The 27089-nt window shown below is 34.4% G+C and overlaps 2 protein-coding genes across 2 annotated transcripts; one reads left to right on the top strand and one right to left on the bottom strand.

The window, feature by feature from the left end:
• The first annotated feature begins 222 nt into the window (after positions 1–222).
• LOC114185190 (glutaredoxin) lies at positions 223–2916 on the top strand. The gene is made up of 4 exons (XM_028072765.1): positions 223–420; positions 515–603; positions 2340–2438; positions 2530–2916. Exons 1-4 carry the CDS (start codon positions 365–367, stop codon positions 2610–2612), a joined length of 327 nt encoding a protein of 108 aa, XP_027928566.1. The 5' UTR covers positions 223–364; the 3' UTR covers positions 2613–2916.
• A 2634-nt stretch (positions 2917–5550) lies between these two features.
• On the bottom strand, positions 5551–15456 carry LOC114183532. Its single transcript, XM_028070583.1, has 9 exons — positions 15332–15456; positions 14095–14424; positions 13840–13873; positions 13428–13655; positions 12622–12711; positions 10129–10194; positions 9955–10046; positions 9826–9873; positions 5551–6071 (listed from the first exon to the last, which is right to left on the bottom strand). Exons 2-9 carry the CDS (start codon positions 14421–14423, stop codon positions 5960–5962), a joined length of 999 nt encoding a protein of 332 aa, XP_027926384.1. The 5' UTR covers position 14424; positions 15332–15456; the 3' UTR covers positions 5551–5959.
• Positions 15457–27089: the final 11633 nt, after the last annotated feature.

The raw sequence follows: 27089 nt of genomic DNA on the forward strand, positions 1-27089 counted from the left end.
ATAAGTCTTTTTATTTTCTCCCGTGATAAGTCTGAATATTAAAATATACGGTGCATAAACCAACTATTAATTCTATGATTAAAATAAAATAAAATAAAAAAGATTAAAATAATTTGGTTACGAGGTGGGAGTCAACTTAGCATACCAGGGGGTGAGAATAGCAATGTTTTAGTGGCCCATTGTGGCGGGCTTCAATATTCCCGGAGAGCGAGTCGGTTCGCATACGCATGCGCTGACGTAACATTTCTTCTCGGTTTCTCTTTCTTCGTACCTTATATATATATCATCAACACGAGGCACTAAAATTATTCACCAAAATTATTGTGACATACAGATCAAAGAGCAGAAAAAGTGAGACATCAAGATGGCTCTTGCCAAAGCTAAGGAGATTGTGTCGTCCAATTCCGTTGTCGTTTTCAGGTCTCTCTTGTTTTTCCTTTCATTTCTGTTATGTGAATTTGAACGATGCTGGATCCATTTTTTCTTTAACCGTGGTTTCTGACTGCGTCTGCAGCAAAACCTATTGCCCTTTCTGCGTCAGAGTGAAGCAGCTCTTCGATAGCCTTGGCGTCACTTACAAGCTCCTCGAGTTGGACGTTGAACGTGAGTGTCTTTTCGTTGCTTTTCCTTTTCGCTAAATCCCTTTACTTTTGTTCCTGTGATAAAAAAAATTAATATTCGTACCGCGTGCACTACCGAGGTTATTGTTTTTTAAGGAATCTCTGTTCAATAAGGACACGAGATTCAGCCGGTTTTCAATTATTTAAGACCGCATGGTTTTTTCGATTTTGAACACTAGGTTTGTCGCTATCTGATTTCTTTTTTCTTATTTTTTCGTTATCCTCCTTGCTTGGGAGAAATTTTGCTAGATCCAGCTTGGCTTTCACGTAATTTTGATTTTCTGGTGTAAAAATAGTTGTTGAGGAATGCGGTAAAACATTTGACATCTGTCAATCCCTTTCACAGCTACAGAATAATGATTTTGTACTATATGAGCCTGTTTCTATCCCAGCTAGAAGAGCTTTTGAGAATTTTTCCTCTGTAAAAAGCTCTGAATGAATATGAAGGCTTACTTCTGAAAGTCTATTTCAGTAGAAAAAAAAATCTCCATAGCCCTTTTACCTTGTATCCCAACAGGCCTTATATTCGTTTTACAAGATGTCATGTTTTCTTGTCCACAAGAGCGCTGTAACATTTCCTTCTAATATATATATTTTTGGGTTCAAATTTAGTGTATATGCAGAATATTGTAATAGAGAATTTGATTCTGACTTTTCTCTTGTCGCGGCTTTTACTTACGCTACTCCTAGGTTGGTAGTGAACTATAGGGTGGACAGAAACCAATTTTCTTGATCCGAGGATTTTATTAAAAATTCAGTATATTTAAAATCGATTTAAATTTCAATTATATCTATTTTTTAAATATGGATTTTCAAAAAGTCCAATTCAATTTTTCAATTTAAATATTTAGATGGGTTAGATTAAAACTCGAGATGGAGTAGTTCAAATTTGGATGTATTCAACTAATTGCCGTGATCTTACACAAAATTTGATTGTATTCAACTTAATTTACCGTGATCTTACACAAAATTTGATTATATTCAGCTGAGTCGACCTTGATCGAAATTTGATTATATTTAACTTTGACTGAAATTTTACTGAGTTGGCTTTGTTTAAAATTTGGTTGTATTAGGCAAATTAAATCCGACAAAATTAGGTCAAATTTAATTAAGTCGATCTCGACTGAAATTTTGTTAAGTCGGTCTTGGCCTAATTTTGGTCATCGTCGTTGTTGATTGAAATTTGGTATGTGGTCAAATTTTATCCGATTAGTCTTGGCCAAAATTTGTACATACTCGGCTGAGGACAAATTTGACCGAGTCGGTTCCAATCAAAACTCGGCTGAATTAGATTAAGTCGATCTTGATCAAAATTTGGCCGGTTCAACCAAAGATGAAATTCGACTGAGTTAATCACAACAAAAGTTTGCTAAATTCGATGGTTTGATGACCGGAATATGGCTATAGAAAACTCTGTTATTGATTAAATTGAGCTGATTTACGGTTCCAAGTTATTTTTCTGATAATAAATCTCATTGGTTTTGCTTTAGTCGTGTGGAAGCTAATGGCTTTTCACAGAAATGTATGGAATTCAGTATTTGGATTTCTTTTATCTGTGAATTTGCACCCTGGTCTCCAACAGCTTCCTGCAACCTATAAGAAAGAAATGGGTTCTGGGTGAATCTTGTGTCTTTCTCGTTACTTGCTGCACGGTGCAGTGAGTGAAGAGGATTTATGAATGTGAATTTTGTGTTAATCATAGTGGTTGAACTGTTGCAGGTGATGGAGCGGATATCCAAGCAGCATTACATGAGTGGACTGGTCAGCGAACTGTGCCTAATGTGTTCATTAGCGGAAAACACATTGGTGGCTGTGACGGTAAGATTTAGATACTTATATAGATCTTCGCGAGTTTCTTAATCTTTAGAGTTTTCATTCAGTTGGCTAAACTTTTTGTGCTTCTGCGCAGACACAACTGCACTGCACAATCAGGGGAAGCTGGTGCCCCTGCTGACTTCAGCTGGAGCTATTACCACCAAATCAACTGCTTAAAGGAGCTCGATTCCTTGTTTAGGTAGTTAATTAGCATAATAAAAATCCACCCACTTGTATGGGTTGGATTTTATTGTAGTCCTTGAAGTTACCGTGTTTGTTCCTGTGTGACCTGTGTGACTCTTTCCAAATCGTTGTTACTATGTGAAGTAAGGAACTTAAGTTGCACCATATAAATAAATCTACTTATGCAAGGTGCAAGGCTTGGTCTGTAGAAACTAGTGGTAATAAATTTGTGCAGTGTTTGTGACTGTGTTATGCATTTGCTTATAAAGGTAAATTATATCAGGTTATAATTTACAAATGATGGGCGCAAATTCACTGAAGAATGACATAATTTGAATTAGATTTTTTGATATTAAATTATATAACGAACAACTAACTATATACCGGGAGATAAGACTCGAGTAAATAAACAACTTTCTGAACCTGGTTATTTTAGTAGAATGCTGTTCTCATCAGTTGATATATATGTACGACAGAAATGGGAACTTCTCTATCTAATGAATGAGTAATCGATTTTGAAATTGTCCGTCCTGCACCCTACCTTTCCCGAAGAATATATGCTTCAACAAGCATCACACAGAGGTAGATTCATACAATAAAAACCTTTGATAAAATATTCACTCGTAGTCCAGTGGACGGATAAAGTACATTAAATAGTTTGTTTTAGGAATTGGCGACTTATCCATTCAATGACTTTGACATCGGACATTCCCAAAATATATAGTGTACTGGGTCGAGTGAATTCAAAATATAGATGCCTATTAGCATTCCGACCTTTCTTTTGAGTGAATTCAAAATATAGATGCCTATTAGCATTCCAACCTTTCTTTTCCTTTTAGGGTCTGTCCAAAAGGAATTTGGTCGAGTTGATTGTATTCGACAGAGTTAATCCTGTATGAAATTTGGTCGAGTTGATTCCAATTCAAATTTAACCACATTGGTTGAGTTAGTTCTGAAAAAATTTGGTCATAATTGGTTGAGTTATCCACAACTAAAATTTGGTCATATTCAATCTAGTTAACTTTGACTAAAATTCGGTCGAATTCAGTTAACTTTGACTAAAATTTGGTCGAATTCAATCAAGTTGATCTTGATAGAAATTTGACCGAATCAACCCCTAGCCTAAAAGAGTCAACCCTCGGTCCAAATTTGTTAGCATTCAGTCGAGTTAACTTGGTATAAAATTTAGCCGTTTCAGTTGAGCATGTTGTGATTGAAATTTCACACAGGCTAAAATTCAATGTAATCAACCCCGAATTTAGTCGAGTTGGTCTTGGCCCAAATTTGATCCTATTTAACCAAGTCGGTCCAAACAAAATTTGGCCGAATCGATCTTGACTAGAATTTGGTGTATTCAACCATATTATCTCTGACTGAATTCTAGTCGTATACAGCTAAATTTACTGAGTCAGTCCTAACCAAAATTTGGATATATTTTTGGGTGAGTCGGTCTCAACTGAAATAAATTTGCTTACATCAATCCTTACCAAAACCATGTCGATGTCGATATCGACCAAAATTTGACCGGTCTCGACCAAAATTTGATCAAGTTGGTCATGACCGAAAGTCGATCGAGTTCGTCCCATGATGAAATTCAGTAGAGTTGGTCCAACCAAAATTTGGTTAAATTCAATTATGTCCCCATAGGAAACATGTTTTAGAAAATTTAATATAAATTTAGGTATAAAAAATAGATTCTAGATTTTGAACTTGAGTCAAATATTTGAATTTAGATTTAAATCTTGATCCAAATATTTGAATTTAAATTTAAAAAAATTCAAACTAATTCTATTAAAAAAGTAGATTTGGATCAAAAATATAATTTAATCATTCAAATCTAAAATAAAATTTGGATAAAAAATATGATCTAATAATTTGAATTAAAATAGATATGAATTGGATCATTAAAAATCTAATCCATGACACCCTAATTAAGAAAACAAATTTGTTACAAGTCCTTAAAGACCCCTATTGGTCTAAATAGACGATGTTTTAGATGGTTGCTTCTGCGTCATCAATGTCATCCCTCCAAACTTACTTGAACTTCCTTCATATTTCAGTAAAGAAATTTTATAAAAAACTACCGATTAAATTTTGAACCCTTACATTCCTACTCCATAACATACGAGAACTCTATCCTGACTCTAGGTTCTAGCTTATCATCATCTGCATAAGAGTATATTGGACAACCAAACTCCTTAATATTGAGTAATCTACTAACATATCCAATCATATCTTAATAGAAGTTTCAAATTCATTGACCAGAAAAAGAGACCAGTTCACCAAAACACATGTTGTACTAACAACTTCAAACTAATACCTTCCGTCAAGCGTTAAGTGAGACAACATATACTTACATGTCTCGCAATGGCTTCATCTTTGTAGAAATTGTCAAACTCTTTGATATACAGTTCTAACCCATTATTTGTTCCTAATATAAAGAATATTACTATGAATGAACCAATATAAAAAAATTGTAATTTTCTCCTCTTTTTGTATAAAGAATATTTGCATGGTTAGAACTACTAACCACTAACCACTAACCATAGCCATTGAGTGAATGAACCAACATAAAATATTTGTACGTATAGATGTGCTTGTGTGTGTGTATATTTTTTCATGTGATCAGTTTATAAAGGTGTAAATGAACACACTTGTTATCATGTTATGCATTTAAATATTTATCAATAAACAATCTTTTTATGATACACATAACAGTTTTATTTTAAAACTAGTTAACGCATTTTCAGTCCAACTATATCAAATCTCCCAAGTTTGGAAAAAAGAGAAACTGCTCGATTAATATCTTATATCCCTATACTTAAGACAGTAGAAACTAAAAAAAGATTGAAGAGGGTATGAATGGGGATTAAATGAGATGCATATGGTGTTTGTGGGGAGTAAAATGAATAATTTTTAAAATCCTAAAATATATACAACTACAAATATTAAATGAGTAATTAAGCAAAAAACAATACAAACGATGTTGTATAGTTACTTTAGCAAAAGTGGGCATATACCATTTCTGCGGACTATTGTGATATTGAACACAAATCTATCTGCGGACCATGAGTTGATGAGTGACACACTGGTACATCGATAATCACACAGTAAACATGATTCCTAGTTCCTACATAAATCCTGATTCTACTTTGCTCTCAAAAGCAGTTGTATGGTAGCAAAATTAAAGTTGGTTTTGGAAGTTTCACTTTACCATGTTGACTGAATATGACTAATTTGTTTGAGCCATGAGCAAGTAACAAACCTCAACCATCCACAGTGCAGCTGGGAGAGCCATATTCTGGCTCTTTAGGGGGACCAAGTCTGATACCACTCAATCTTTAGAACTGAGTGGAGGAAGGGAACCATTTCGACAAGAAATAATGTTTGGTATCTACAATCAGCTTAAACATGGCATAACATGGAATATGTAGCAACGCAATCAACAAGTACCTACAGGTCATGAAGAACACATTGGATTAGACATTCATTGGGAAAGAGGAAATAAAATGACTCAGAAATAATCCTGGGGATATGTGTTGCTAATAAGAACCACGAAATTAGAATATAAGCAGTTCCAATTGTACTAGTAATGGAATCTCCTGTCTGAACCCAAGTTACAATAAGAACAAATCGGAGAATAAGCAACAAAACCAATTTTATCTGTAATTTCGTATAGTGCATTGTAGCATGGACTCGACTTCCGATTTACTTGTTTGGCTAAGGTTTTCAACTTATAAGGCTGAATCCTCATAATACCACATCCCAATAACGTCGTATTCAATTTCCCTAATATGCTTATCAACCAATTGCTTCAATCCTATTTTGAGCCTTTAGCAGTTCGTGTTTCAACTCTTCCCACATGCCATTCCTCTCAACTGTCATTCAGCTTACTAATCTTCATAGAGGTTGACTGACATCTCCTTTAACTAGTGTTGTGGGTGACTCACATACAATGCCTTCAAAGAAATCATTTTAGTGGCTGAATAATAATTGGTGTTATACCAGTATGCTACCCAACTCAACCACTTACGGCCCATTGTTTTGGTTTTGTTCCTGTCAAACATCTGAAATTAGTTTTTGGCATCGATTCCTGTACAATGAACCGTGTCTTTTATTCTGTTCTAGTACGCTGATTCTTCTTTGGCTGAAATCAAATGACCCAAATAAATCCAACAAAGATGTTCTTCTATTTGTTGGAAAACAACAAATTTCCCGTACGATTTGTAACACCAATTTCAAGGGCTCTATGTTACTCTTTTCCATGTAGGTTGTAGATCAGCATGTCATCGAAGAAAACTAGATAAATTTCCTTATACGGGTTAAGGACTCTAATGATAAGAGATAGGAAATGTCCATTAGTATGGGCAAATGACGTGACCAAAAATATTCATAATGCTCTAGAGACGAACATTGAGGATTTGACAATTCACTTTTAGGTTGATGGCATGATCCTGGTCCCTCAATGACAGAAGACTAGTTTGTCCCAAAAAGACATTGATGAATTCGAGAGACCTCTCCTCCTTACAACTTATGAATCAATTCTTAACTTCAACTACCACCCTTTATCCTCCTATTTATTAGCTATTAAGTAACAGCTGTGTTTCCCCTCCATTAGCCCTTACATACACTTTGTTAACTACTTTTCTTCTATTAATACTCACCCGTAAAACTTTAACCTTGTCCTCAAGGTACAAATCTAGAAAACGAAGTTGAAGGCCTTCAAGTGTTTCCCATGCATGGTCACAATCAGATGGCTGAGCCCACTTCACTAGAACTTCTGCATGCACCTCCCTTTTGTAATGCAACTTCAGGATATCTTGCAATTGAGGTTGAATTTCCCAATCTTCAGTAAAACTCTAGAATTTGTTGCGGTTCATAATCAGCTAGATTTGCTTTCTTTGACTTGCAAACATGGAAAATTGGATGGATCTTTCATTCAAAAGGCAAAGGGAGTTAATATGCACTGGACCTACTCTTTCTGACACCTGAAATGGGCCGTAAAATCATGGAATCAATTTCTCATTCCTCCTCTCAGCCAAAGTCTTCCATATATGAGAGACAACCTTTTTTACTTTTGTATAAGCAATAAAACATTTATTATACAAATTTCTTACAAGGGGCAGCCTTGAGACGAATCTAATCTCTTTGCTCTAGTTATACATCCCTCCTATGCTTATCTACTTGCTTATACATCCTTTGTTGCACCACATTCAGTTTCTGTTTTGCAGCTGATTAAGGAAAATATCTCTGCTTGCCATCATCGAATTTACTGCTTCAACTGTAGATCGAAAAGTAGGCCCTTAATGGTGGGTGAGAGGTTCCTTCTCCATATGATGCCTTCAAAGGAGTCATCCTAATGGAGACACTAAGTTTGGTATTAAACCACAATTTTGCCCAACTCAACCATTTATGCCAAGAACGTGGTTTATCTCATCCAGAACAATGTAGGTATGATTCAAGGCATCTATTGGTCACCTCAGTTTGGCCATCTGTTTCTATGGGAAATATTAACTTTACTTGAATTTGGTACCCGCCATCTTGAACAATTCTATCCAAAATTGGATAAGGAAATCAGTATCTCTGTCAGATGAAATTATTTCTGTAATAAATGCTTCAAGCACCTCTTATCAGTAAAGGTCTAACACCACCAAATGGGCATATTTAGTGAGTCTATCTACTAACACCATGATTGTACCCTTGCCTTGTACCCTAGGTGGCCCACCATTAAAATCCATAGAAATCCATATAAGTGTAAAGAAATTGGCAAGGGATGTAATAATCTTGCACAGGACAATGTCTCATTTGTTTTGTCGGTAAGTATCACACTTGCCTATAAAGTGATTGACGTCATTGTCCATACCTTCCCAGTAAAAAACAGATGAAATGTGCTTGTGGGTTCTAGAAAAACACAAATGACCACCCTGGGGAATGAATGAAACCTTGATGAAATGGTAGGAAGCTCGGAAAACTACTTAGGCAACTCCAATCTATCCTTGTGGAATAACCATCATCTTTCAAGGAGAAATTGGTAACGGGGTGTGACCACAACATGACTTGTTATCTCCTTCAATTTCCTTCATCCAACTCCCATTCAGCCACATTTAAACTTGCATGCATGATCTACCTGCATAGAGCCTTACTTTCTCTATTTGAACTTCCCAGATTGTACTCCACTTCGAAGTAAAAACCGAGCAAAATGGAAGTCCAATTAAATTGATCCTCCCTCAACCGTTTTTATCTGTCAGAAATTTCAAGCTCCTCTAATCTGATTTGATGGTAAAATGCTGACCAAGAAGACAATGTCTCCATTTCTACACTACCATCACAATGGCCATCGAGTCTCTTTCATGAACAGATTTTGTTGGGCCCTTGGAGATAACTGTTGGCTGAAATAAGAAACTGGTCTTCCTCCTCGATTGCTTCACTTTCAAACATAAATGGCTTGAAGAAATCCTAGACAGCCAAAACCGGCAAAAAATTCAAGATCCCCCTAGTGCCACAAATTACTTTGGGTTTCAACCCCATTCTATGATCTTCCCGATCTACTTTTCTCATCCACGTTGTTCCCCTTTCCTAAATAGTTAAATTTCTTCCTTCCATCAAGGCCTTGACAATGAGATTCCATAGTGATCTCGGATTATACAACTTCAGCTCTACTTGCATTTCTTCCTTCAACCCATTAATGAATATGCTCTCCAAACACTATTCGCTTTTTCTTCTTCATTGGAACTATGAACATCTCGAACTTCTCCCCCATAATCAACGACCGTCTTTCTTGTTCTAAGACTCAACAATGAACCCATAATACCTTCTCTCACCTCAACCATCTCTCTCTCCAAAAAATTTGGCATACCTCACCCCACTATTCTCAGATAGGCAGTTAGTTAAGCATTTCTCTCGCCTGATTTTGATTCTGCGCATTGCCCTTTTTGCCTCCTAACATATACCTTATTCTATTAGGGGTTACATCAATTGCCCGCAAAGGCGATGACCACAAAGTTCATTGTATCCAAACTGTCACTTCCTTTCACAATTCTAAAGTACATTTTACAGAAAAAACTCAGTAATAAAACCTAACATAAAAAGGCAATACGCTGTTCCCTCAAACCCGCAAGTTTTGCTCGAAAAAATTTCAAATAAGTTTTCCACCTTGTCAATTAATTTGAAAATATCCAAATGAATATTGTAGAGAAAAATGGCATACCACAATGGAGAATAGGGTGATTCCAAAGTAAGGAAGGGGTATGGCCACCTGTAGTAATCATAATTATCATATTGTTAGTAAAACCAGTGCGTCTGGAAAGTTTGACATCCAAAGCATTGCGTAGCTTACCAAATCCAGAAAAAGGCATGAATAGTCCACTGGAAAATGACATATATACTTGTCCATAACACGAAGAAAGACATTCCGAACCATTGTACTGGCTGAAACATAGATTAAATTAATTCAAAATCTTTCCTGCAGTTACCCCAAATAAGAATCTCAAGAAAACATGAAAATATTCACCAGACAATTTAGAGCTGCGTCTCCAAGGAGGAAAAAAACATTTAGTGTATGCATGTTCACTGTCATCTACACAAGATGCAGAACTGATAAGATTTTATCATTAGGAGATAAGAGAAGGAAAAAAGAAGTCTTATCATAATCAATGATATAGCATAATATCTTGCTTTATTAATTTTGTAAAAGTCTACTTTGTATGTGGTTATTATAGTGAAAAACAGAAAAAACATAAGGGAGAGTTGAATTGTGTTTTAACATTTTTTGTAGTTTTTCATAAGATTTTAACAAACTGAGCTTTAAAGACTTCACTTTCTTTAAGTTAGCTTAACAAATATAACATACAATGTGATAGCTTAAGCGGGGAAAGATTACTCATTGCTTTTATACAGGTTTGTTTAATAGCGCATATTATGTTCAGTTCTTAACCAACTAGTCAAGTACCACTAAGTAAATTATTATTGTGAAATACAAACAATTATTATTTCGGATCGCAATATTATTTTGGACTATAGTCACTCTTGACTAATCCCACCAAGTATTCTTTGACACTTAGTTACTCCTGGATAAAAACCTCGAGTACTTTTTCTGATCTTTTCCTTATCGTATGGTTAACACTATCAAGTATTCTTTCAACAAGTCACTCTTGGATGACCAAAATATTCTTTCAATGAACCACTTCTAGATAAAGAAAATCGTCTTGTGATCAGATATCAGTTTTCACTCATTTAAAAAAGATAGCATCTTTCAACATTTACCGGTTAAGCTCTCTCTACTAGTTTGCTAAATGTTTGCTAAATGAAAACAAACAAAGTTATTACAAAACTTTAGGGCATAGAGAAAAATCAACAAAGTTTTAGCACTTGAAAACAATGACTATTCTTTTTTCCTTCTTCGAGAAGTGACTATTCTGTATTATTCTTTAATCGTTTGTCAATCTTGAAAGTTGAGAAACATTAAATGTGCTTCATGAAACATTAATTGCCCTTCCCTACTTTAGGCAAGATCCTTGATAGCTAGATCTCCCTAGATTGCATAGCTTTTTACTCCAAATCATGGTAAAGTGCACATCGTACTGTCCAAACAATTGGACCAGAGTTGAAATATGCTTGTGCTAGGATAATTGGCAGACAAAACAACTTTAGCTTGGTTCCAAAACGATATTTGAAAAAAACTTGTATTTGACTAGATTCTTATCGGCACAAATGGTGAAGACATTCACTACAATACAGAATTAAGCTTCAAGAATATAATTTTTGTTTACCTTGACATAAGGTCTATTTGCACTTTTCATTTAATCATCACAATGATTTATTAGATGAAGTGGAAAGAATCTGCTTGGTGCTTTATCACTTATCAGATAAAGCACTTGTAATTTTCTGCAAGATTTGTTTATAGTGTATCAGATGCATATACTTCATGTTCTATGCTTTCTAGTATTCACTTAATCAAAATCAAATGTTAAGTTTTGTTCTAACAATTATTTATTTCTGTAATTAAGAGTTATGATCTTCAATTGTTTCAGATTATTGACATTCTCAATGTATTTGTTTTTTTTTATGGCAAATGTCAATGGTTAGTATGTTAGTATTTTTTATGTTAGGTGGGGGGAGGACTCAAAACAGCAACCTATCCCTTCACCCGTTTCAATTTTATCATCAAGCCAACCTTGTATTCTCTATCTTCAATGTACTTTTTGTGTGACATAAGATTTCAAATTCAACGTGGATCACAGCTTATATGACCACACAAAATAGAATATAAGGAAATAGAACTCACAAATGACAAAATGTGCAAGATTACAAGCATATAACAAAATAAAAATATTTTGATAAAAATATACAAAGCACCATGAATCCTCATTTTGAAAAGCCAATTGAAGGTGAACTCTTGGATTAGCAACCATATGAAACCAAAATCTTGTCACATTCCCATAACCCAATGTAAAAACTGAATTAGGAGAAATTTGAGCCAGTTGAAGGTGAACTCTTGGATTAACCTAATTTGAGCCAGTTGATTTATCGTGCACTTAATATTTTCTTATAGTGATAATTATGAGGATTAATGGGTTGACATTACATTTTATATGTATTGTACAATATCATTGATCCCGAATTTTAGGGATTGATTATATCTATCAGAAATTAGGATTTTCGATTATCATGTTTATGTAAGAGCAATTGCTGGTATGTGAATAATACCAAAAACAATTTTTCTAACCGATATTTCATAGTATATGTAAAGTATTCAAAAGAATAGAATAGAATAAGTGACACAAATTGATGTAGTAATTTCTTGACCTACGGAAAAAGCATATAAATTAAAAAAAGGATAGAAAAATCAGAGAACGAATGTGCCCCAAACTCAAAACTTTATAACAGGTAGATGTCACATCAACCCATTAGGTTAGCAAAAGGTAAAGAAAGTTAAGAAGCAATCAATTTTAACACAAACAAGAAAGAAGAAAGAACTAGGAATATCCAGAAGTTTTCTACTCACAAAGGTAAAATCGTAATCCTTCAGAGTAAGGAATGGAAATATAATGATCCAATAAACACAATCTGTAAGCATCACCGCCCCTGCATTCATCTATTTAAAGACATTAAAAAGGCATAAAAAATCAGGGGAATACTAATGCAACATCGTAGTCAACCTGGATAGAAGTTAAATCCTTGACATTGTGCAAGTAAATTGAGTTTGTTTAGATGAACTTCTTCATAAGCACTTACAGAGAAAGAAAATACGAACAAAAAAATGACAACTTTTTCCATAAGCTAAATTTTTTCTTCAAAATCAGATTCTCAGTTTATGGGTAAAATGATTTCATCTTTTCTTCTTATTTTAGTTGTTGGAAGTGATTGTTCAAAAATTACCCAAACAGACCCATAATGTCCCGTTGAAAATCATTAACAACGTGATGCAAAAGTTATCTGAATTTCATGCAATAAGGTCCAAAGCTGCAAGATTTAGAATCTATGGTTGGAAGTAATTCCTTTTCTCAACAACATACTTGCCAACGGATTTCCAAACATAGGCTGGACTGCATCATTTGCCAACCTAACAAATTATATAGAATCTATGGTATAATCATGCATTTGAAGGAGAGAACAAAATACAAAATTGAAAGTGAAGAAAAAAATAGATGTAAGAATGAAAAGAAATAAAAATGTTAAAGAGAGACACAAACGCAATAACATAAACAAAAACATAACAAAAGGAAAGAAGTAAAGGTTGAGTTTGATTTTCATTTGACAACTAGCATGCCTATCCGATTCTCTATAAACCTGATGATTTATTGTTCATACCTGGAATAAAATTTGAAAAATATAACTCCAGACGGGTGTAATATGATTATTTTGCATTTCAGCATGGGGATTAGCAAGGTGATCGATTCTAGACCGATTTGTAGTATCCTGGTGCAAGAGAGGCATGTATGGCCCTTGCTCTGCATCTAGTCTAGCAGTACCTACGTTAGAGGTGGTGCTTGATCTGTTGTGCTGATAACACCCATAAACTGATAGCACAGATGCACACTACAAAAAGAAATTTTATCTTGTGAGATACAAATAAGCCAATACTTCATAGATTACACTTTCCTACAAAGCTTCTGCCGAAGTACTATATCTATAGAAAACAAAGTATCGTAAACTGACATAATACGTATTGAAAAGGAATGATTTCATTGAAGGCCTCTAAGAAAAATTACAAGCCTTTTACCCCAAAGTAAATTGTAACCAAAGCGAAGGTCCACCTGCAAGAAATTCAAAATAACCATCATCAGATATGTTTGGAGCTAATGGGAAGGAAATGGAAAACAATGAAATGAAACTGATAAAACTAAGACAGCTAAAAACCATAAATGGCTTCAAACTCGTTTATAAAGCTTAATGCTGAATTTGTTTTATAGTATAGCTCTAAGGCACCAGTATACTTGTGCTACAAGACTTAAGTCAATAGAAAGGGAATACTTACTGAGTGTAATAAAAAAATATGGAGCCACCGTTAACACAAAATTTGGAAACTAGCGATGCCAAAAGAGAAGAGAATGCAATAATACGAAACACTAGCAAAAAAACAGGGTGAATTTCTTTAAGGCATGGTTTCCATGCTTCATCGCCATACAAAGCTCCCTCTCGATGATGTTCTCCTTTGCCAGATGTGAATTTCCTCGAACGTATATCCTTCCATATTACATGAAATGCAAGGACCGTAGGCAGCAAGACAGAAAATGCACAACAAAAGAACCTCCAATTTAACCAATAGCTGAGGGTGGTTGTATCAGTGGCATCCTGCTGCGGCATCCTGATAAACAATGACGCTAATAATCAAGTTACATACTTTTGTTTCCAAAATATTCCATTTGCTGCACTTTAATATTAAGTATTTTTACAGATAAAGTGCAATCTATTGATAAGTCGGTAGCAGGGATATAAAACTCTGCTCCAGAAAAACTACAGTCACAATATTGTGATTTTTGAGGTCTCTATTGTTGAGTGAAATCGCATATTGTTACAATTATATGCGACCACTGTTATTACAATTTAACTACAAATAATTTTTTATCAGTTTAGCTACACATATAAAACAATTGTTATTATATGGATCCCGTGGACTACTGCATCAAGAGATTACAGGGATTATCATGCTTCTACTCTCGCAGTGAATGAATATTATAAAACGATTAAATCCAATCCCCTTATCAAGAATCACTTGTTCATAAAATCGTCATAAGAGTGCAGATCAGAATGAAAATTGTCAATTAACTAACTATAATCCAAATTTTGATTTCAACAACTGGGCCAAGATTATGTGACCCCAATAGAAACAATAACACATCATATAGGTAGTTAAATTTGAACCCATCAGTGTCTTTCAAATCTTTTGCCAACTGATATATGTAACAGCAATGCTACAATATTGAGCAAATACTACAACCATTTCACCAAATGTGAAGCTAATTTTCCGTAATACAGCAATAACACATTACCATTAACAAAGTAGAGAAACAAAAAACAGACAGATTGAAGCATGTAAAAAGGAATTAAAGGAATAAAAGTAATAGAAATTTGAATGCATGGAAGTTAAAATGTAACAATTTTCCGAAAAACAAGAAAAAGAAAATTAGATATAATAGGCTTGCAAGCAAAGTAAAGGGCCAAACGAAGGAGAGAAAAGAAAAGTGAAAAGAAATTGAAGTTCAGAAACGTACGAGGAGATTGTAAGGAAAAGAGGAATGAGGCAATGAAGAAACGTGGGAAGCGGTGAGTTATGGTTTCGTAAAGCCTGGGTGATTTTGTTGGTGATGGAACGATTCACTTTCGAGAAAATAAAAAATTAATAGGCTTTATTTTATTCAATTAATGAGTGGATTGTTGTTGATTATTATATTTTTAGGTACATTGTTGATGTTCACGGACATATTTTTGAATATTTTTCACGTTTAATAATCTACTCTTTCAATTTAATATATTTCCACATTTTTATTTAAAATATTTTAAATAAAGTATAACATATATAATTTTTAATAAAATTCACCAATTTCACCTGATGATAAAATATGTTAGTGCAATAGAGAATATATTATTAATAATGTTTTTCCAATATATATATTTACACCTTTTGAGCCTAAAAAGTCGAGTAACAATGTATTTAGATTTCAAATATGGTTCTTTTACGTTTTTAAATAATTTTACATGATTATGTAAACTAAATTATTTTTATATTTACAGAATATTATTTTTAATAATCACTGAGAATAAAAATAAGTTGGTAAGTAGTTATTTTAACGTGAAACATTTATATATAAATAAATCCAGTTTTAAGAATTTCATTATACTCTGGAAAATATTGAATGAAAAACAAAAATGGCAAGAGTGACTTTGTCCAATAAGTTTGTGATTAGTTTTCTGATAAAATTGTTTTCATTTAATAAAATTATTCTACTTGTAAATAATTGTCATTTAGGAATATTTTATTCGATGAAATAGAATAAACTTTCACTCGCTAAATTTGTCCACGTCGTGTTTGGGGTTCGGCATGCAGTGGCACGTGGAATGTGGAAAAACGGGAAGTTTTGCAGCTTGATGTGTTGTGAGGTGGCAACCCAAATATGAAGCGGTGTTTTTCAATTTTCTTTACTTGCCAACCTCATCTAGTCTATTAATAATGGACGGAGATAATATTTTTTATGCACATAATTAGAAAATTTTATGCATTAAAATAATTTATATTATGTTTTTCATAAAGTAAGTTAATGTTTGTGAAAGATTATAATTAAAAGTATTACGAAAAAAATTAATTTGGTCAGTTTCTTTCAAAACATATTAAAAAATAGAGGTTAATTATGTTTTTTAAGTATCGAACGATTTTGGTTTTCGTCCCCAATCTAAAAAGGTTGATTTATTTACGTCTCTCACGTTTTGAACGATATGGAATTGGTCCTCAATTTTAAATATCATTAGTTTTAACTGACAAACGGATAAGCACGTCAGAATCCCGTTTAAAGAGTTTTTGTTTTTATGAAATTGTTTTGCTTGTTTTAATTAAACATTTGTAAGCATTTTAGTGTATCAACTTACCATTGCACAAGACAATGTGATGCAGGGTTCTGTTAAAATTAGAAAGGGCTTTGGTGAGAACCCTAGCGACTAAACGCGCATTACTGAACGAAGAGAGAATTACTAATTTCAGTCCTTAATCGAAAGCTACAAACTTAAATCATAGAACAACGACAAAGTTGGAAGATAATGGTTTGATTTGATCAATGAAATCACCATTTCTGAAGTGAGGTTAGTTCGTTTGTGCTTTTAATTTTTTTTTATTTTAAATGTTTGCTTTACTTTCGTTTGGTTGTTTTTAAAGTTGGATTATGGTTCGATTTGTTTGGTTTGTGTGTTGATTTAAAATGTAGGGCTGGAAATGGGGTTCACTGTTGCTTTTCATCATATGAATAGGTTTGAAAGGAATAGGAGATTGAAATACGTAGGGGGTGAAATCCATGTTGTTAAAAGGATTGATCCAGATTTTTGGTCATTCTTTGGAGCATTAGGCAACGTGAAAAAGTTTAAATACTGTGGAGATGTGAAACTTTGGTGGAAGGGTTCAAATTAGAAGTTGTTAAACAATCTAAGACTGTTGAGTGATGATAAGGAAGTATTAGCATTGGCTAAGTATGCAGACGAGAGGAAAGAAGAGGTTGATATATACGTTCAACATGTTTCTAGTCATCCCGAAGTAGTTCATTTTATTAGTGGTGGTGGATTGGAGGAAGAAGTGGGTCAGGATGATGTATTGGGTGAGGCAGAAATGGTAATTGAGGATGATGTGGTGGGTGAGGCAGAAGTGATGGGTGAGGTAGAAGTGGGGGTGAGGAAGATGTGTTAGGTAAGGAAGAAGTGGTGGATGAGGAAGATGTGCTAGGTGAGGCAGAAGTGGTGTAAGACCCGAGAAATTTAAATAATTAATTAAATGATTATTTAATAAATGCGGGTAATGGAAGTCTTCATGACATTAATTATTAGTCTTTATGACGTGGAAAAGTACTAGCTTAAATGGTTGAGAGTACTTGATTGTTATGAAAGGATGTAGGTTCGAGTCCTATGCATGTCCAATTGTGTGTTAATTTAATTTCTTGTTGTTTTAGTAATATATTTTTATCTTGGTGCGTGATATTAAATTCCTAAAGGTGTAGGAATTATTATAAAACATAAATTGGTTGAATTGGTTGTGCATTGACTTTGTAATTGAGTGGCTGTGTGTTCAAACCTTGCTAAGAATGAATTAAACTTTCGTTTTCCAAAAATTCTTTTGGCGTGAATGTGAAAAGGCAGAGGAACTCTAGTTGCAAAGAAGGGTAGCCTAGTGGGTTGGGAAACACCTTGGTAATGACTAATGAATAGCCATCAAGTTTTCTTTACTATGAAAAGAGGTGATCAAAACAACCATATGCAGCATAGGCACAGAGTGTGCAGACTAAATTGGTGGGGGAACAAAGGAGGACTCTTGCTATTTTGAGTGCACTATGAAAAGAGGTGATCAGAACAACCATATGCAGCATAGGCACAGAGTGTGCAGACTAAATTGGTGGGGGAACAAAGGAGGACTCTTGTGGATCACAAAATAAGCTTGGGATTTCAAATTTGAGCGTAAGAGGAGCTGCTCTTACTTGTTTATTAATTTGCGTAATGTATTGTGAATTCCATGACCCAATTACATGAATCCTCATCTTTTACACTGTTTCTTGAAGGTTTATGGGTTTCTACCAAGAAACCACCTGGCGGTGATGAATGTGCCGCCAGGCAACACTTCCTTTCAACCCAGTTTTCTGGGTTCTGTTAAAATGTGATGATGTGACTTCCCAGTCAGATTGCTATGTTTGTATAAATGCTTGAATTTATGTTGTTGTCATTATTGTGATGCTTGTAAACATGAAGAGTTCATGTTAAAGTTGGTGAATGACTGAATTTTGAAGGTTAAAATATAAGGTGTTCTTAGGCAGAGAAAACTTGGGTTTTTCCCAGGTACTGATGTGCCGCCTGACGGCCAATAAGAAACCGCCAGGCGATAATAGTGAACAAGCATTGTTCTTGGAATTTAATTGGGTTGTTGGGAATGAGGTTTTTAAGAGTTGAATTGGAATGGAATTATACTTATAGTATTAGAATAAAAAGGACACAAGAGTTAATTGTGACAAAACCAATGAATGGAATCAAATGGTGTGCTAATAATGAGGAAAATTGAGGTTGTACATAATATAGAGACTGTCTTGGTGGTTTAAGGTGTTGGAGACAAGGAGAGAAAGATGTAGTGTAAATGAATAGGAGAGGTCTGAAAATTTGGGCGCCTTAGTGTGGGGAATTTTATGAACTAGTACATATTAATTGGAAGGTATTTGAGTGAAAAGTTTTGGTACCATAACAATGTAGTAGAAGTAGGTTGTCTGATTTTAAGATACTAGATTGGTGGTCATTTTCATAAGCTTGATTGAGTTATTATGCAATGATAGAGAACTTGGTAAATCATAGGCCTTGAATAGAGGAATTGGCAATTGTGAATTATAGGCACTTGAACCATATGAGGGTGTGTTCATGGATGGTGATGAACACGCGATGATATAAGCGGAGAGGTTCAAATTTTGATACTCTCGTGTGGGGATACGAGAGAGGAGGTTCGTATGTTCCGTGCTCACACTTGAGAGATGCTGTGAGCAGGGAGGTTCGTAGCTAGTGGATCACGTGTGTTGGACTACAGGCGGGGAGGTCCGTAGAGTTGGACTACGAGCAGGGAGTTTCGTAGAGGCAAGACCACAAGTGGGCAGGTTTGTGGGAGCATCATATACCCTGAGTCCATGGTCAATTGTTGTGTGACTTGCAAGTTGAAAACCTTGGGGAATTAAGGTCTTGGCCAATAACTAAATAGAAGAAAATAGTTGGGTGTATCTTGATTTTATTAACTTATATGTTAAATTATTATGAGCTCACCCTTTATGTTTGTGTTTCGCGATAATCGTATGACTTATCACACGGGAGCAAATGATATTCCAGGTGATACTGTTGATGCATAACAACGGAGAGAGGGCTAGCTTGGGACTCTTGACTAGAGATTTTAATTATGTTTTGTTTTAAACTGGTGGTTTATTGGAACTTGTAATACCTTGATGAACTAGTTTGTTTAATTTTCAGCGCGATGAATAAATTTCAAATTTTCCCGCGTTTCGAAATAATAAATTATGATGTTTGAATTTCAAATATATTTTTATTTATTTTATTTAAGTAATTTCCAGTAGAGACGTTACAAGTGGTAGTTGAGGATGATGTGGTGGGTGAGGAGGATGTGATACATGAAGAGGTTGAGTCTGAAAAGGATGAAGGTTCTATTGCATATAAACTAGATGATAGTGAAGAAGAAAGGGTGTCAGATGATGGTGATGGATTTGGGATGGACATTAAGCAACCATTTAGAAATATTGGCCCTGTTTTGAATAGGTGGAAATCAATGAAACAAAATTCAAGCAGAGTGAGCAATAAAAGAGATGTTGGAAAAGGTTCATTTGTGACTAATGTTGAAGTTGGAGTACATGACATAAGTGAGGAATATGATACTGATGGGTTGGATTTTGATGTTGATAGTGATGAGGGTGTTGGTCGTGATGGGCCTAAATTTTCCAAGTATAGACCTGAAGATATGATGAAGGACTTCAAGTTCAAATTAGGAATGGAATTTTGTTCTTTGAAGAATTTTAAACAAACATTGATGGAGCATAGTGTTTTAAATGGGAAAGAAGTGAAATTTGTTAAGAATGATCAGAAGAGAGTGAGGGTTATTTGTAAAAAAAAGTGTGGTTTCTTAATTATGGTGAGCAAGGTTGGAGGTAGGCAAACCTTTTAGGTTAAGACATTGGTTGGGCGTCATAAGTGTGGAAGGATTTTTGGGAATAAAATTGATAATAAGGACTGAATTGCACATGTGTTAGTAGACATATTTATGATTGTGGGTGTAATGACAGTGAGTCAATATAGGTATAACATCTTGGAAGGCTGGAAAAGCAAAACAAATTGCAATGGATTGTTTGGTGGGGGATGGACAACGTCAATACGGTCGTTTACATGATTATGTTGCTAAATTGTTGAGAGTTAAGGCTGAAACTTTCAAAATTAAGATAAATCAACCTCAACTCAATATGCCACCAAGGTTTGGATGTTTTTACATGTGCTTAGCGGGTTGTAAAGCTGGTTTTTTGGCTGGGTGTAGGCCCTTTATAGGTGTTGATGGTTGCCATTTGAAAACAACTTATAGTGGTCAATTGTTGGTTACAGTGGGCAGGGACCCTAATAACCAATACTATCCATTGGCCTTTGCTGTTGTTGAGAACGAATGCAAAGAGACGTGGATGTGGTTTCTTACAATCACTTTAGAAGATATTGGAGAGATTGAAAATCATTGTTGGGTATTTATCTCAGATCAACAAAAGGTAAAGTAATTACATAAACCGAAAGTTAAGACAATCATAATTAATTTATATTATATTTTTATATAGAACTATACTTTTTTGCAGGGACTTATGACTATATTTGATAAAATTTTGAATAGGGTGAAGCATCGTTTCTGTTTGAGGCACCTGTATAGCTAGGGATGGCAACGGGTCGGGTCGGGCACAGATAGTATAATACCCGTACCTGACCTGCTAAAAAAAAATCCGCCCGTTACCCGCCCGTTTATCCGTTTGGTATCCGCTTAAAAAATACCCGTGGATATTTTTAAAACCCGCGGGTACCCGTGGATACCCGATACCCGCAAATATTTAATAAAATATGTATTTTATAATTTTTTTAATATAAGATTATAAAAATAAAATATAAATTAAATTAAATAATAATTATAATTATAATTAAATTTGACATAATAAAATATACTGTTACTTCTAATTTTAATTAAATTTAACTTAATAAAATATAAATTAAATTTTAATTTTAATTTTTTGCGGGTAACGGGTACCCGCGGGTACAGATAGTATGATACCCGTACCCGACCCGTTTATAACCGGGTATTAAAATACCCGCTACCCGCTACCCGCGGGTAGTAACTATCCGTCGCGGATTTTAACCGTGGATATCTGCGGGCACGGGTATATTTGCCATCCCTATGTATAGCAATTTCAAGAAGAAATTTGGTGGTGGGATAGTCATTAGAGACCTTATAATGGGGGCAACAAAGACAACTTTATACGCAAGATGGAAAAAAAGAGGTGAGTTAAGAAATATTAATCCTAAAGCATATAATTGGTTAGTTGCCATTCCTAGTTCATGGTGTAAACATGTTCAACATTTATCTTAGATTTGATGTTTTAATGAATAATATGTTTGAGTCATTCAATAGCACTATTTTACTGGCTAGAGATAAACCAATCATTAGTATGATGGAATGGATTAGATCATACACAATAAGTAGATTTGCAACACTTAGAGAAAAAATAAATGCATATTAGGGTACTATTATGCCTAAGCCAAAAAAAAGGCTTGATAGAGAAGTGGAAAAAAGTGGGAATTGGCTTCTAGTGTAGGTAGGGGGTGCTAAGTTTGAAGTCACGCAAGGTTTCACCATGGAGAAGTTTGTGATTGATCTAAGTAAGCATAGTTGTGTTAGTTTTGAAATGGTGATTTCAATCGAGAGGGGGAGGGGGTGAATTGATTGTTTAAAACTTTTTCGAAAGCATAAAACACCTTTTAATTGAATCAAAGACACTGGAGAATTAGAATGTAAAAGCTGTTGATTCGTACACTTTCAATCGATCAAAAAATAAAACAACAGACTAATTTGTTCTTGAGCTATGAAATAGTCGATTAAATGTCAAATTAGTCGACTAAAATCTTGGAAATTTGTGCAGAATGCAGAATTCGCAGATTTAACTCAAACAACAAACTTTAACATACAAGACTTGTTCTAAAAAATATTTCTAACAAGTATACAACCTCAGATTACATAAGAACACATTAAAGCACAACAAATAATGGATTACTTGGTTTTCTTGAGTTTTTAAATTGATTCAAAGTGAGTGAGATGAGGGAAAGAGAATTTCACAATTGTTTTTATATTGGTTCATTAAATCATAAAGCTACATCCAGTTTACCAGGACAATCTGAGCCTAGTTTCCACTATATTCAAAAGTTTTACCAATCACACACCAAGATTACACTTTTGAAAAAAGAAACTCATAAGATTTTTTACTCACACAAAAATCTAGACTTACACCCTACAAGAATCACACTTACAGACCTGAAATCCCATCAGGCAAATAACGAGGGGCATAAGAACATCAAAACATGATGGTGGCTCTCCCTAGCCAACCATACATGTGTTCTTCAAGCTACTCACAAGCCAAAATGCCTCCAAGATCAATCAAGATCTTTAATCTACACGTTGAAGTTGTGTATTGTAGAGAAAGAGAGTTTTTCAGAGAAGAATGACAAGATTTTAGCTAAAAACCTGAGAGTTACACCCTGCTCTCGAAAACACAACATATATAGTTTGGTTTAAATGAAATCAGTCGGTTAAATTTTCCGTACAGTCGGCTGATTTCACTGGACTTAAGTGAAATTAGTCGATTGAAAAATAATTCAACTGATTAAAAGCATTCATAACATAAACTATATATTGCAAGCCTTTTTACCTGTTAAAATCCATTTTAACAGATTAGAAGAGACACATTAAGGCTAACAAGACATCTAACCTATGTCATATAGCATACCAACATGATATAACACCTAATCATTACACTTAACACATTATTTTCATATTTAATATACTAGAAACACAATCTTTAGGTGAATCTTCAACAATTTTCATCAATCAAATGAGATCTTCATGCACTTGGCTTTATCAATTCTACGTTGTCCAACTTCATCTACATCCATAAGGAAATTTGTAGTAATTAGAGTGGCAGCTTCTTTGCAATCCTCCATTTTGAACTTTTTCAGCAGGTCAAAACAATATTTTGACTGGCTTAAAAATGTCCCATGCTTGAGTTGCTTCACTTGCAGCTCTAGGAAGTAGGTTAGCTCACCCATCATAGACATCTCAAATTCTCCCTGCATAGCAGCAACAAACTTTTCACACATGGAATTATTATTTGATCCAAGGATTATATCATCAACATACACTTGAACAAGTATCACATCACTTGCATGTTTTCTAGTGAAAAGTGTTTTATCAACAACACCTCTAGCATAACCTTTAGATAATAGTTGCTTAGCCTCTCATATCACTATCATGGTGCTTGTTTCAAACCATACAAGGCTTTTTTCAATTTGAAAACATGATTAGGATATAAGTGATCTTCAAAGCCAGTGAGTTGTGATACATACACTTCTTCATTTAAGAAACCATTCAAGAATGCATTTTTCACATCCATTTGAGAAAGTTTGAAATTACACATGCAAGCATATGCTAACAATAACCTCACAACTTCTAGCCTAGCTCCATGTGCATATATTTCATCAAAATCAATACCTTCCTCTTGATTATAACCTTTAACAACTAGCCTAGCCTTATTCCTAACAATGTTACGATTTTCATCCATTTTATTCCAAAACACCCATTTAGTAGCAATCACATTCATTTCATTAGTTCTAGGGACAAGAGACCACACATCATTTCTAGTGAACTAATTAAGCTTATCTTGCATAACAATAACCTAATTACTATCACCTAATGCATCATTCACATTCTTAGGTTCAATTTGAGAAACAAATGCAACATGTTAAGAGAATACAAGCTTGCGTCTAGTGGATACTCCCTATTTTATATCACCAATTATGTTGTCCTTTTTCAGCCGACTGAATTTCCTTTTCAACTAGTTGATTTCTTGCAGCAGATTCCTTTTCTGCAATAGTTTGATTTTCCTGCAACATATCTTCTTCATCTTCAATCTTGATCTTGTTGCACTGGGTTAGTTTCATCAAATACAACATGCACAGACTCTTCAACAATCATTAATATTTTTTGTAAACCCTATATGCATGGCTATTTATAGCATAGCCTAGAAAAATGCCTTCATTCGCTTTTGAGTCAAATTTGCCAAATTGCTCTTTTCCATTAGTCAAGATAAAGCATTTGCATCCAAACATTGTCAACACACGGTTTAAAACATATGAAGCAGTGTTGACTCCATTAGCCAAAAAGTACTTAGGTAATGAGGTTTCATTTAGCATGGTTCTAGCTAGTTCCTCTAATGATTTGTTCTTTCTCTCAACCACTTCATTTTGTTGTGGAGTTTAGAAGCTGAAAAGTTATGCTTAATGCCATGTTTTTCACAAAAGTGCTCAAACTTTTCATTTTGAAACTATCCATCATGATCACTCCTTAGAGAGACTATTTTAGAACCTTTTTCATTTTCTAAAACCTTGAAAAGTTTCTTAAAAGCATAAAAGGTTTCATTCTTTGCAGCTAGAAATAAAGTCCATGTAAATCTAGAGAAATTATCAATAATAACCAATGCATAATAGTTTCCACCTAGACTCATAGTTCTAGAAAGACCAAATAGATATATGTGAAGCAATTCTAAGGGTCTTTCAGTTGAAATGCAGTTTTTGGGTTTGAAAGAAACCTTGGTTTGCTTTCCCCTTTGGCATGCTTCACATATCCTATCCTTCTCAAACTTAAGTTTTGGTAACCCTTCCACAAATTGTTTTCTATTTAGCCGATTCAAATGGTGCATATGTATGTGACAAAGCCTTCTATGCCATAACCAAGTATCATCCTTTTTTGTAAGCAAACAATGAATGCTAAATGATGCATGATGCAAATTAAGCAAGTATATATTATTGACTCTTTTCCCTACCAACACAGTGCTACCACATGCATCATATATAAGACAATGATTTGATTCAAGCACAACTTTAAAACCTTTGTCACATAGTTGGTTTATACTTATCAAATTGTGCTTTAGCCTTTCAACTAGAAGCACATTGTGGATGTTGAATGAGGCTCTATTGCTTATGACTTCACTTCCAAGTATCCTTCCTTTTTTATTGTCACCATAAGTCACAAAGCCTTATTCCTTTAGTTCCAACTTTGCAAACTTCGACTTGTCACTAGTCATATGCCTCGAGCAGCCACTATCAAGGTACCGTAGGTCTTTCCTTTCATGTTTTATGACCTGCAAAACAACATAGCATTACATGGTACCCTTTGATAGTTTGGGTCTAACATAGTTATGAACTTTTAGATCCTTTTAGGATCCGTTTCATAAATCCCTTAGGTACATCATATTTTCTAGCATATCAATTATTAAGCATATGACCTTTCTTCATACAATAGTTACAAGAAATGAATGACATAACATTTGGCTCACTCTTGGAAAAGAAACTAGAGAACTTCTTGTCTTTCTTTTCAAAGGTAGGTGTATAATAAAGTCTAGCCTTCCCAAAAACACAATTTTTTTAGCCAAGAACAACTTCTACATTTTCTTTTCCTCTTGTGAACTTTGCACATGTTTTCAAAAGATATTTCACTTGATTTTTCAAAGTAGTGCAATTTTCACAAGGTTTTACAACCAGTTGTTTTTTAGAACAATCAACTGAATTATTGTAAATCATTTCCAAATGTTCGAAATCAGTTTTTAAGTCGACTGTTTCTGATTCTAGTTGGCTAACTCTATTTTCTAGCTAGCTATTTAATCCTTTTAGCCGATTGATCATGGCAACAATTTTGTTAGTCTCACTATGGAACTCTTCAAAGTCATGCAACAATTAGTAATATTCATTTTTATCTTTGGATGACAAGAAACTCATTTGGCTTGATGAGGATGATTTATATCTGGCCATGAGGCACAAATTTGCTTCCTCACTTCCTTCTTGTGATGAAGTGCCTATTGAATCAACATTGTCATCCCAAGCTATGTAGGCACGTATTTCCTTGGCCTTTTTCTCTTTTTTCTTATCACCAACCTTCTCCTTCTCTTTGTTAACATTAGGACATTCAATCTTGATATGTCCTTACTTTCCACAATTATAACATGAGAATTTAGAAAGTATTACTTGAATCATTTTGTTTAGAAATGTACCTCCTTTAATTACCTTTGTTGCCTTTCCTCTTGAGATACTTCCCAAACCTCTTGACTAGTAGATTCAAGTTGTCATTATCACTTGATTCAGCTACCTCTTCCTCAGTTTCATCACTCTTCTTGGAGCTAGCCTTGGGGGCTATAGTTTTTACCTTTTTCTCACTTGACTCGAGCGCACTTAGCCTTTTCATTTCAATCTCATGCTCTCTTAGATTGCCAAACAATGCAACTGTGGTGATGATGGATAAATCTTTAGATTCAGAGATGGCAATCACCTTTCGTTGCCAATTTCTATCAAGACACTTTAGTATTTTGATGTTTAACTCCTCTTTGTCAAATTCTTTGCCTAAACCCATGAGATGGTTGACAGTGTGAGTGAACTTCTTTTGAACTTCAGCTATGGACTCTT

Source organism: Vigna unguiculata, chromosome 5 (genome assembly GCF_004118075.2).
Source record: "Vigna unguiculata cultivar IT97K-499-35 chromosome 5, ASM411807v1, whole genome shotgun sequence".
Classification (NCBI taxonomy): Eukaryota; Viridiplantae; Streptophyta; class Magnoliopsida; order Fabales; family Fabaceae; genus Vigna; species Vigna unguiculata.